We start from the raw sequence: 12,226 nt of genomic DNA on the forward strand, positions 1-12,226 counted from the left end.
GCTCTACGCAAGACTAGTATATACAAACAAATGTTAAGGCATTGTTCAAAGGGGTGTATGTGGGGGGGGGGGTAAATGACAGCCTTAACACTATTTATGATGCCCATATCAGGTGAGTGGAAAATTGAGTTTTTGTAAACGAAATACAAATAACCGCTTGGCTTGAGTCACATCCACATGTCTAAAGTTGCATGTTGTCGTACTGATCTGCACAGTTTTGCCAGATTTAAATAAGGTTAACATATCTCAGTGGGAAATGTAACGACCGCATGCCTTTTTAAACCTTGGTAAAAGTGCAGTGCAAGTTGCATGACATTTTCAAAGTTGCCTGCCAATTAAATGTCCTCTGACTTCTCAAATAATAATATCCATTTCATTTACATGGACAGGTAATTGTAATTTTCGATGCGGCCCTAAGGCCATTAAAAAATAACGAGATGGTTAGGAAATCCTATGGATCAGTAAGGTTACCTGAAGCAAAGATATCAAGTCTCATTGAACTCTTAACATGCAGCCCATCTCTCTCCAAGTCCATGGGGGTATGCTGACCCGGCTCCAGTTTCAGTCCTTGTTGTTTTTCTCTGTGCCCTATGTGGCTGTGGTTTGTGCTCTGTTCTCCGAAGTGCTTATGTGAGGGCCACTCCGGGGGTCTCGCTCTCAGTCCCCTACACATTTCACTGCTGGCTGAGTTTTCTGTGTCATGTTTCTCTCCAGGTGGGGCAACTTGTGCTCATCCTCCTCATCCTGTTTCTGTTGTTCGAAACATGTTGGTATCAGTTTTTTTTGTTATTGGTTGATAATATCTGGGTGGTGTAAGCATAGCGTAAGTCAACTAATGAACTATTGAATAAATTGTTAAATAAAAATGAATGAATGAATGAATGAATGAGTCAATCAATCAACAAGCCAACCAACCAATCAATCAATCAATCAATCAATCAATCAATCAGTCACTTCTTGAATAGTTCATACAATCAATGACTGTAAACCTGCTGTTGTATGTTGTGTTTTGAGTGCCCCCTCCCCCCTTTTCTCCCCAATTGTATCCGGCCAATTACCCCACTTCGAGCCATCCCGGTCGCTGCTCCACCCCCTCTGCAGACCACCACATGCCTCCTCCGATACATGTGGAGTCACCAGCCACTTCTTTTCACCTGACAGTGAGGAGTTTCGCCAGGGGGACGTAGCACGTGGGAGGACAACGCTATTCCCCCCAGTTCCCCCTCCCCCCTGAACAGGTGCCCCGACTGACCAAAGGAGGCGCTAGTGCAGCGACCAGGGACACATACCCACAACCGGCTTCGAACCAGCGATCCCCGTGCTGGCAGGCATCGGAATAGTGTTTTGAGTGTTTTTAACATGAGTCTTCTCTATCTACAGGAACAGCAGCGACCCGTCCTGCCCCCTTAAAAACAGCAGCGTCCAAATCAGCAGAACCAACATGGAGATCAGCAAGGTGACCAACCATCAATACAAAGGACCACCTGTAAAAAAACACCTACATTTCACTCTAGTTGTTAATGCAAGTTTGGGGGGCGGGGGGGGGGTTGGCATTAAAGGTCAAGAGAAAAACAAAAATGTCAACATCATTCATCTCATCACATTCACCATGTTCACATTTCAACACTGGCCTCTGTAAAAGTCAGTGCAGTACTTTTGAGATACTTTAATTACGAGCAGTGTGAGGTCTTTAGGACAAGCCAAAATGTTTCAGCATCAGAAAATGCGCTGGAATATTCAACAAACAGACAGGAAATGCTCCAGCTATGCTGCATTTTTTGTATTTGTCGTGTGTATTATTCACTCAGTTGTTGATTCCTGCCTCACTCCAGCTGTGTGTATGTCCCCAGCAGCCAGTGAAGGAGGTGTCCCCACAGCCTCGACTCCCCATCCAGCCGCCAGCCACCTCTTCACCCGCAAACTCCACCGCCTCCATAAAACACAGCGCAGGCTCCATCCAGCATGTACAGGTTGCCTCCTCAGGTGAGCAGCTAAAACAGTTCTTCTGGTCAGCAAGTTACCAAACAAAGCATGGGAAATAGCAACAGAGCTAACCCAGGTAGAAATTATGTTATTAAATAATGAAAGAAGTAAGAAAATGGTCTTTTCAGACAGACTATTTTACTATATTTTATTGTATATATTCAGACGGGGGACAAATTAAAGGTAAAACCTGAATAAATTGAGAGGAGAAACGTAATGAATGCAGGTGCCTCCATACAGGTGTAGTCACAAGCGTAACGAGTCAGCGCCCGGGCCCCAATGCAGGATGGTCAAAGAGGGCCCCGACCTGTCCATCACAATCAGGCGTAACATAACGTCATGTCAGTAGAGAAAGAAAGAAGTGAAAGCACGCAGCTTTAAGACGAACAGCAACAGCCAAATGTGCTGCACAGTTGATGCCTAAATGAAGTGATTACTAGGAAAACAGACCGCCGTGCTGTCGAAGAGGAGTCATGATAGCAAGGCCAAGATAGCGACAGACTAACCTACTTAACAAAATAAATGGGAATAGATGAACAAAAAGGGACTATTTAAATCATTATTATTTGCAGAATGAGCATTTAAACAATGCAAGATTGACACAACAAAATGCACAAACTACGGAAAATACATGATGGTAAATGGACTGGATTTATGTAGCGCTTTTCTAGTCTACCGACCACTCAAAGCACTTTACAATGTACGCCTCACATTCACCCATTCACACACACACACACACACACACACACACACACACACACACACACACACACACACATTCATACACTGATGGAGGAAGCTGCAAGGCACCAACCTGCTCATCAGGAGCAGTTATGGGTTCAGTGTCTTGCTCAAGGACACTTCGACACGCTCTCTGCAGGAGCTGGGAGATTGAACCAGTGACCCTCTGATTACTAGACAACCCGTTCTACCTCCTGAGCCATGCTGCCAAATGTCGATGTTCATTAAGACTAAGTATCAATATCAACATATCAGGAATACAAATATACTGATGCCTTTATTTACAGTGGTGACATCGTTCAGCCACCGAAAGCCTCTGGAGAGCGACCACACTATGTTTTCTCGGATGAAGTCTATAAAGTCTCTGAGGCATGCCGGCTTCACCGCGGTCTTCACCGGACAAGTGGTAAGCAAGGCTGTCGAGGAAACAGAACACTTATGTGACGGCAGTAGATATGGCAAGTAACGCATTCGGCAGAGAAATTGGGCCATGAAAAGAAGAGGTTGGCTGGAACTTCACGTGTTGGAATATTTATCCACCAAAAATTGGCAATGATTCATCAAACCGACACTTAACGTTCACTGAAATCTTGATGAAGTCACTCCCTGTTTTGGCTGTGCACATCAGACCAATAAACATCATGCTCCTCAACATTTGTAACTGAAGTAGTGGATATGTCTGTGATGTGACCTTGATGTTTTGGTTGTTGAACACATGGCCGGATATGAAGTTCATGATCATCAACCCAGGGATTGTTTGTGTTATTTAATAGTGATAAAAACATAGAAAAGGTTTTCCCACATCTCAGACCGATGGTCATAGGCATTACATTTTGAGTTGTGTAGGTCCAACTTTCACATGTCATTAAATAACAAAACAGGCTGATACTTTTACACAGCAGTTTTTAATAGTGTCTTTATGCATGCTCAATAATCCAGGTAGGGAAATCACAGAGGGTTGAATCAGTTCATCTAGACACAACATTTATTGAGAGAGAAACATTTCATCATTCCTCTTTGGGCGGCACGGTGGCCCAGTGGTTAGCGCTGTCGCCTCATGGCAAGAAGGTCCTGGGTTCGAACCCCGGGGTTGTCCAACCTTGGGAGTCGTCCCAGATTGTCCTCTGTGTGGAGTTTGCATGTTCTCCCCGTGTCTGCGGTGGGCTTCCTCCGGGTGCACCAGTTTCCCCCACCATCAAAAAGACATGCACGTTTGGGTTAATGATCCTGTCTGTGCCCCTGACCGAGGCTTGGCAAACCGAACTGGAGTTGGTCCTTGGGTGCTCCATGGCGGCTGCCCACTGCTCCTAGCTACACAGCTAGGATGGGTTAAATGCAGAGTGGAATTTCCCTACAGGGATTAATAAAATATATGTTATGAACTGATTCACCTTTCTGTGACTTTTTAATAGTGTTTCTTTATCATTATCAGTCAAGGGGAGTAGGCGGTTCACTTCCCTTTATATTTCTTTCCTATGGTAAGATGACACTGGAGGGAGAAAGTTGAAGAGCAGAAACACAGGAGGGATGATCTGAATCAGATTTTTGGCCATCAGCAGTACATGTCATTCCAGACGCAGGGGTCTTTACCACTAAATCACATTGTTCTCACAATCTGACTGAAATGCACTGTTAAATGCTGACAGCGGGCGGAGAACCAGGAAGAGTGTGTAGAAGTACCCATTGTGGATGTGATCCTGGCCGACATTGACTCCCTGGTGCCCACCCACGATGAGGCTGGTCGCCCTATAGCGGAGTGGAAGAGGCAGGTGATGGTGCGACAGCTCCAAGTCAGGCTACACGATGAGGAAGAGCAAAGGAGACAGGTATTGATTTTCATCAATATGTAAGAAAAGTGTGTGTGTGTGTGTGTGTGTGTGTGTGTGTGTGTGTGTGTGTGTGTGTGTGTGTGTGTGTGTGTGTGTGTGTGTGTGTGTGTGTGTGTATGTGTTGCATTTAGGTTTGTGTAGGTGTTTGCAGAAACTGTATGGATATGTAGTATGAGTGGCTGTATACCCACCCGTAATAAGCAGGATGAGGCAAATAAGAAGAGACAGATGCTGGAGAAAGTTTGCGTAATTTGGGCTCTGGGAATCAAACGTCTGTTGTCATGCATAAGTTTTGTGCTTTACGATGCCGGCTTACACTTTTTTTATTTTCAGTCAACTAATCAAAACGCCCTGCTGTAATAATAATATTAAATAACAATAATGATAACAATGATGACAATAAGATTCTAGATAAAAAAAAAGAACCTCTTCATGATTATGCACCAAATCTCCCATACCCCCCCACCCCACCCCCTCCACCCTGCCCATCCAGGATATAACAAACAGTGTACCACTGGATGGCTGGAAGTACTCCCAATCCCATAATGCAGTACTGGGACCTTTTGGGGAGCTACTGACTGAGGAGGACCTGGTGTACCTCCAGCGACAGATTGAGAATCTGTCACTCCAGAAGCGCTGCCAGGCCTACGAACTGGAACTGACCCAGCTGACCAAGGAGCTTAGGGCCATTTTACCCGATCCTATCATCAACATCTCCCTCAACAAAGAGATCCTAAAACAGATGGATGAGGATGGACGATTGCTGTTACCAACGTGGTGCAACCGCGTATCAGAGATTGTAAGGAATATGTCGCGGCTGCTGATAAGTCTGAGCGGCGGTGAAACAGAAGGGGAAAGTAACGCGGTGAATGGGCTGACAGAGGGTACAAGGGATGGTTTGGGATTTGACCTTGGCCAAGAGCAGGAGCCAGCTCAGGGGGTCAACTCACCGGCCGGATGTAGGATACCCCATATTGGGATGGCATCAGCATTTAGCCACCGGTTAGAGACCAACAGCTACAGTAGTAGAGCACAGAGGGAGAGGGTGGAGAAGGAGATCCAACAGTCTGGGGTGTCGGTTCGAAACCTCAGATCAAACTTTGAAGGCCAAGTTGGGGGGATTTATCCCTTTGCCGGGTTTGTCAGTGACTCACACAGACGGGGCATTAAAGGAGTTGAAGAGATGGGGAATGGGATAGAAAGAAAAGATCCCAAATTGAACAAGCAATTCACTAACACAGGCTCAGGCTGTGAAACGAGCTGCCACGATCCTGCCAAGGCAGCCACAACCGTGATGGAGACCACCAGCTTGAGGAAGGAGCGTATCGTCGTCCTGTTTCTCAGCCACTGGAAAAAATCTGCATATGCCATTACAATGAGAGCAGCTCGACTGAGACGGGGTGAGGAGGCAGTGACACCATTGGGGCCGCAGCAGACAATAACGTCCATGTTTCGATTCTGTCGCCAAAGAACTGCTGTGGACCGGATGCTTCACTCTTGGAAGAATGTCAGACCGGGCCGCAAAGGCACAGCCCCATCGCCGCATATCACCTACTCGCCAGAGCAGTTCCTGCCAGAGGTGGACGGTGTGGCAGTAACCCACGACAGCTTGACCCTTGACCTCTTCATGTTGGGATACTTCCATATATTGGAGCAGGAGCTGTCGCCTGAGGAGCGGAAGATGAGGCATCTCCTCTGCTTCGAGGTCTTTGACCATGTCAGCAGTTTTGCTTGGGAGACGGTCAGGGACTTCCACAAAGCTGTTCTCCAGGACATTCAGGCAGGGAGGCGGAAGTGGTGTGATGGCTTCGAAGACATCAAAACGTGCTTCTTTGGAGAATCCAGAGAATGCCGCTGTCCGTCTTCATCGTCTTTGTCCCCGGAGACCAGACTTGTTCCCAAAGTCGTCGTTCAAATGGCGGCTCCAGATGATTGTGGGGGCGACACGGATGTCTCCTCTTTTAACAATGATGAGATATGTAAATACATTGATCGCAGCTTTGCCTTTTGGAAAGAAAAGGAGGCAGAGCTGTTTGACTTTGAGCATTAGTCTGTGGTTTAAAGCAGCGATTTTATTTTGATATTTTTGCATTAAAAATTATAATATGCTGTTGCTTTTTGTGACAAATGGTGGTGAATGAAATTCCTGGACTGTGAGGACATATTCCTCTGGTGTACTGGCACGACTGTTTGAAAGGAGCTGATTATGTATTCCAAATAAATAAGTGGTTATAGATTATTTTCACCTTTGTTTGTACAGTTTTATTTTATTTTTTTCCCATGCAGAATGTAATGTGACAGCATAGTATGGTGAAGAGAGAAGAGAAAAATGCAATAAGGGGTTTGCTTACTTGTATGTCCTGTGCACAATTCCGTGTTGCTGGGCTTCAATGTCAGCAAGGCTATGACTGCAACAAAAATGGGAAATCTAAACACTAAAGGATATTAAATCTAAAATATCTGCAAAATTATTAACATGATTATAATGAATTCATGTACACATTATTCCTACATAAATCCTATGGCCATGCACACGACTACATCTGACTGAGGCTGAAAACCCACAGTACAGCACTGTGCAAATATAGACTCTGCTTGTGCAAAAGTAATGTAAAGTAATTGAAGTTTAACTTCTCTGGAGTGTGGAGGAGAAGAAAAAGCATGCAAAAAGTCCTTGGTCTTCTCACAACATGAAGGTAAATTCATCTTCTCATCTCAAGTTTTAGTGTGAAAATGAAAACGGAATTGTTTAACTCTTGATTTTGGGTACACGTTCAAATCTTATTCTCATTGTACGCAACACAAACTCAAACATACACAACCCCGAGGTAGAAGCCAGGTTGATGTTTGAAATCATATTTGATTGCTTTTACAGTATCTGAGCCCTCCTTGCTCATCATTGATTAGTATTGTCGTTGCAGACTTTAACAATGCTGAGTTCTGGAAATTGTGCAGTTGCTGAAGTAAAATGCAAAATACAAAACACAGCGTTTCAGTGTTTCTGCAAAACACAAGCATTTTGCCAAATGCTCACTGCTACTGTTTGCAGTTTGGGTCTTTTCACAAAATGTGCAGAATGTGCAGTTTGGGGCTAAATGGTTGCAGAAAACAGACCACAATATTTACTGAGCTAGGAAACAGTCACTCTTCTATGATATCAGAGAACAAACCAGTCAAACAAACAAAGGATGCATCTGATTCTCTCTCTTTCTCTTTCATCTCATCTATCACCTGTCAAGGTCTCTCTTTCTCCTTTCTTTCCTTTCTCTTTTCCTACTCCCATTTCTCTGGTCTGCCCCCCCCCCCAACTATTCCAGGTCTTCATGCCATGTAGCAGTGTCCTGTTGTCTGTCTGCATGCTTTACCAACCCCATCTTTCTAGATGCATCTCCACTATAGAGGGATGCTTCAACTTCAGCAGCACAACCTTGGGGATCATCCCTTCTTTACACGAGGTACTTTACACCACCACCTGTTGGGAACTGCTGAAATTACAAACGCATACTGCACTGAAACACAGTAAAAGGAAGGAAACACAGTGACTCTCAACAGAAAGAAGCTTAGGGGAAATTGTAATGTCCTGTATTCATGTACCTCCCTCAAATAGCCAATGTTGTGCTTGTGTTGTTTGTGAGCTACTTTGGCAGTCGCGTCCACAGGCCTCGTGTTGTTGGATGCGGGAGTCTGATATTGTCATTCACTGCTGTAATTCTACCCCTGATTCATTACTTTTCTGGGCCTTATCAGTACCAGACAGTGTCTAAAGGTAAGGCTGCTAAACAGGATAGCGTACAGATATTTTAGAGGGATACTGACACAACCATACAACACTGACATCTTTATAGCGCCTCTTTTAAAATGGGATGCTTTTTCTATGAATATATTGTCTTTGATGCGTAAGATATGACCCCCCCCAAAAAAAAAAACAGTAAGCAGAGTGACTTCAAGGCATTTGTGGAGCGGCAGGACACAGAGGCTCGAGCACAAGGTCCTTTTTAGCCCTGTCTGTGCCTGATGCTTAACTCAAAATTATCAGCCAAAACATTAAAACTACTGACAGGTAAGTGAATAACGTTGATTATCTTGTTACAATGCCACTTGTCAAGGGGTGGGATATATTAGGCAGCAAGTGAACAGTCAGTTCTTGAAGTTGATGTATTGGAAGCAGGAAAAATGGACAAGCGTAAGGATCTGAGCAACTTTGACAAGGGCCAAATTGTGATGGCTAGACGACTGGGTCAGAGCCTCTCCAAAACGGCAGGTCTTGTGGGGTGTTCCTGGTATGCAGTGGTCAGTACCTACCAAAAGTGATCCAAGGAAGGACAACTGGTGAACTGGCAACAGGGTCATGGGCGCCCAAGGCTCATTGATGCACGTGGGGAGTGAAGGCTAGCCCACCTGGTCTGATCCCACAGAAGAGCTACTGTAGCTCAAATTGCTGAAAAAGGTAATGCTGGCTATGATAGACAGGTGTCAGAGCACACAGTGCATCACAGCTTGCTGCATATGGGGCTGTGTAGCTGCAGACTGGTCAGAGTACCCATGATGACCCCTGTCCCCCATTGAAAGTGTTTATAATGGGCACGTGAGCATCAGAACTGGACCAAGGAGCAATGGAAGAAGGTGGCCTAGTCTGATGAATCAATTTTTCTTTTACATCATGTGGCTGAATGGGTGCATGTGCGTCATTTACCTGGGGAAGAGATGGCACCAGGATGCACTATGGGAAGAAGGCAAGCCGGCAGAGGCAGTGTGATGCTCTGGGCAATGTTCTGCTGGGAAACATTGGGTCCTGGCATTCATGTGGATGTTACATTGACATGTACCACCTACCTACACATTGTTGCAGACCAGGTACACCTCTTCATGGAAATGGTATTCCCTGATGGCAGCGGCCTCTGGTGGTTGTAATATTTTGGTTGATCGGTGTAGATAGTTTAAAATGTGTAATGTTTGTTCTATCTGGATGAAGCTGCCTGTGCATGGGGTCTTTATGCATACTTCACATGGCTTGACAGCACAGAACTAGTCGATGTTGAAGAGCCTGAAAAGAAGGTCGTCTAATTTGATCGAATGAAAATTTGTAATCCACAGTTTCTAGTACATTTCAAAGAACCTGTTTAGCCAGACTTGATATATATATATATATATATATATATATATATATATATATATATATATACATACACACACACACATATATATATATATATATATATATATATATATATATATATATAGAGAGAGAGAGAGAGAGAGAGAGAGAGAGAGAGAGAGAGAGAGAGAGAGAATTTTTCCCAACCTTATTTTTCCCAGTTAGCTTTGCCTCTGTGCCTTGTCCTGTTTTGTTTGTTTGTATGTACGGGGGTCTGCATGGGTTGATTTGGAGCCACCGCTTGCCTGAGCCTTATGCCAGGCTTGTTAACCATAGGAAAAGTGTGCTACTGGTTGCAGTGAGTGTGTCTATTGATTCTATGAACAGACAGCATGATATTTGATATTTGGCGTGATATTCTACTATTCTAATGTTTGCTGTGAACGTGATATTTCTTATTTATTGTAATACTTGCTCTGGGGTAGCCTAGGCCTCAGGTTAGGAGCTCACCAAGCTAAGCCCTCCAAGCCAATAGGCCCACAGTCACATGCCCCGCCCCCACCTTAGTGTTTGTTATTTTTCTGATTGCGTCCATATGGGAAAATCTGTGTCATTTTAAAAACGACGGTGTGCGAATAAACATTGTCTTACATTTTTGATACCACAGCCTCGGTCTAGGTTCATTTAGTTGGACAGGACATGTGTAGGGAACCCAGCCTTAAACTACTTGATGTATTTGAGGGTCTCTCACCCCTGTGTGTGGGAGTGGCACGGTCAAACAGCTAGCATATGGTCATAGCTTGCATAGTAGTAGACATAACTTTCTAATATACTATAGCCATCAGTTCCTCTCCCTGCCACATTTGATGATCATCAGCTGTCAGCTGATGAGTGCTTATGGCATGAAACAGGCTTGTACTGTCTCATAAAGAATTTACTTGACTCACTGGATTACCTATCTATCTATCTATCTATCTATCTATCTATCTATCTATCTATCTATCTATCTATCTATCTATCTATCTATCTATCTATCTATCTATCTATCTATCTATCTATCTATCTATCTATCTATCTATCTATCTATCTATCTATCTATCTATCTATCTATCTATCTATCTATCTATCTATCTATCTATCTATCTATCTATCTATCTATATCCTTATCATTAAATACAGGACGGCGGCACAGTGGTGCAGTGGTTAGCACTGTCGCCTCACAGCAAAAAGGTCCTGGGTTCGAGCCCTGTGGTACTCCAACCTTGGTGGGTCATCCTGGGTCGTCCTCTGTGTGGAGTTTGTATGTTCTACCCGTGTCTGTGTGGGTTTCCTCCCACAGTCCAAAGACATGTAAGTCAGGTGAATTGGCTGTACTAAATTGTACCTAGGTATAAATGTGTGTGTGTGTGTGTGTGTGTGTGTGTGTGTGTGTGTGTGTGTGTGTGTGTGTGTGTGTGTGTGTGTGTGTGTGTGTGTGTGTGTGTGTGTGTGTGTGTGTGTTGGCCCTGTGATGGCCTGGTGGCCTGTCGAGGGTGTCTCCCCGCCTGCCCCCCAATGACTGCAGGAATAGGCTCCAGCATCCCCATGACCCTGAGAGCAGGATAAGTGGTTCAGATAATGGATGGATGGATTAAATACAGCAACTGAAGGTGGGTTTGCAGTATTGCAGCGCTAAAGAAGAAAAAGGAGTTTGAGAATTTCACCAGATTTCTGCAGCTTTTAACTTTCAAAGCTCCATTTGGAAATAAAATATCCCTTGTAGCAATGAAGTGGCTGGTTTAAAGGGACGAGTCACTCAAGAAGTCCTAAAATCACACTGAATTTGTTAAATCCATTGAAATATTTTTTCTCGAGAGAAGTCACAGAAAATAAAAAAATAATTTTATCCTAGCCTTAACCTTACGTCCTTTTCAATTTGAGTATTGTGCACTGATTTTAAGCACCAAAACAAATATGATTAATTATGTTAGCATCTTTTGTATTTTTGAAAATAAAGATTTTCATGTTTATGAATCTTTCCCATGGTTTCAAACTTTGACTCTCTTCTCTGGAAAGCTGGGAGCCATGATGATAGACGGATGAAGAGATAAATGAATAAAGGAATATGAAAACAACCGAGGATGTTCGATTGCAAAGTTGCCCGTTGATCTTTCTTTATGGAACCCTGAGAGTGTTTCAAATAGCTTCACGTTTATTTGTCATATATGACAAGCAAATCCACACTTGTTCTCATAATGAAATGCTTGTTTTGTTGACTCGACACACAGATAGAAAATAAAGTCCGCGAACAGGATATGTGCAAAAACCAAAAATACAAGAATATGTACAAAAATAAAGCTGCACACGCACACACGCACATGTGCTCATGCACGCAAACGCACACACTCATATGTACAGGTAGTCTCACACACATATGAAATTGTTTATACTCTAAATAAAGAGGAGGATCAGGCACAAATGGATGTTCTTTGCTGGACATTGTGCGACAGTAGAGAGCATCTGTACAATAGTAAGGTGACATGCAGTGGTACTGTAAACAGTAAACTTGTGCAAATGACAGATTGTGCAGCCGGTGACA

General features: G+C 43.9%; 1 protein-coding gene across 1 annotated transcript; it reads left to right on the top strand.

Annotated features, from left to right (window-relative positions):
• Positions 1 to 508: 508 nt before the first annotated feature.
• espnlb (espin like b) lies at positions 509 to 6,603 on the top strand. The gene is made up of 7 exons (XM_056293856.1): positions 509 to 630; positions 1,381 to 1,456; positions 1,851 to 1,983; positions 3,012 to 3,142; positions 4,380 to 4,550; positions 5,047 to 5,410; positions 5,486 to 6,603. Exons 1-7 carry the CDS (start codon positions 509 to 511, stop codon positions 6,601 to 6,603), a joined length of 2,115 nt encoding a protein of 704 aa, XP_056149831.1.
• Positions 6,604 to 12,226: the final 5,623 nt, after the last annotated feature.

This window comes from Lampris incognitus, chromosome 14 (assembly GCF_029633865.1).
Source record: "Lampris incognitus isolate fLamInc1 chromosome 14, fLamInc1.hap2, whole genome shotgun sequence".
Classification (NCBI taxonomy): Eukaryota; Metazoa; Chordata; class Actinopteri; order Lampriformes; family Lampridae; genus Lampris; species Lampris incognitus.

Bases quoted from the DNA above. Each gene is read 5' to 3' on its own strand.
- espnlb (XM_056293856.1), top strand. From the start codon at position 509: ATGCAGCCCATCTCTCTCCAAGTCCATGGGGGTATGCTGACCCGGCTC. The intron at 1,457-1,850 runs GTGACCAACCAT...GTATGTCCCCAG, and splicing joins CCAACATGGAGATCAGCAAG to CAGCCAGTGAAGGAGGTGTC. The intron at 1,984-3,011 runs GTGAGCAGCTAA...CTTTATTTACAG, and splicing joins TGTACAGGTTGCCTCCTCAG to TGGTGACATCGTTCAGCCAC.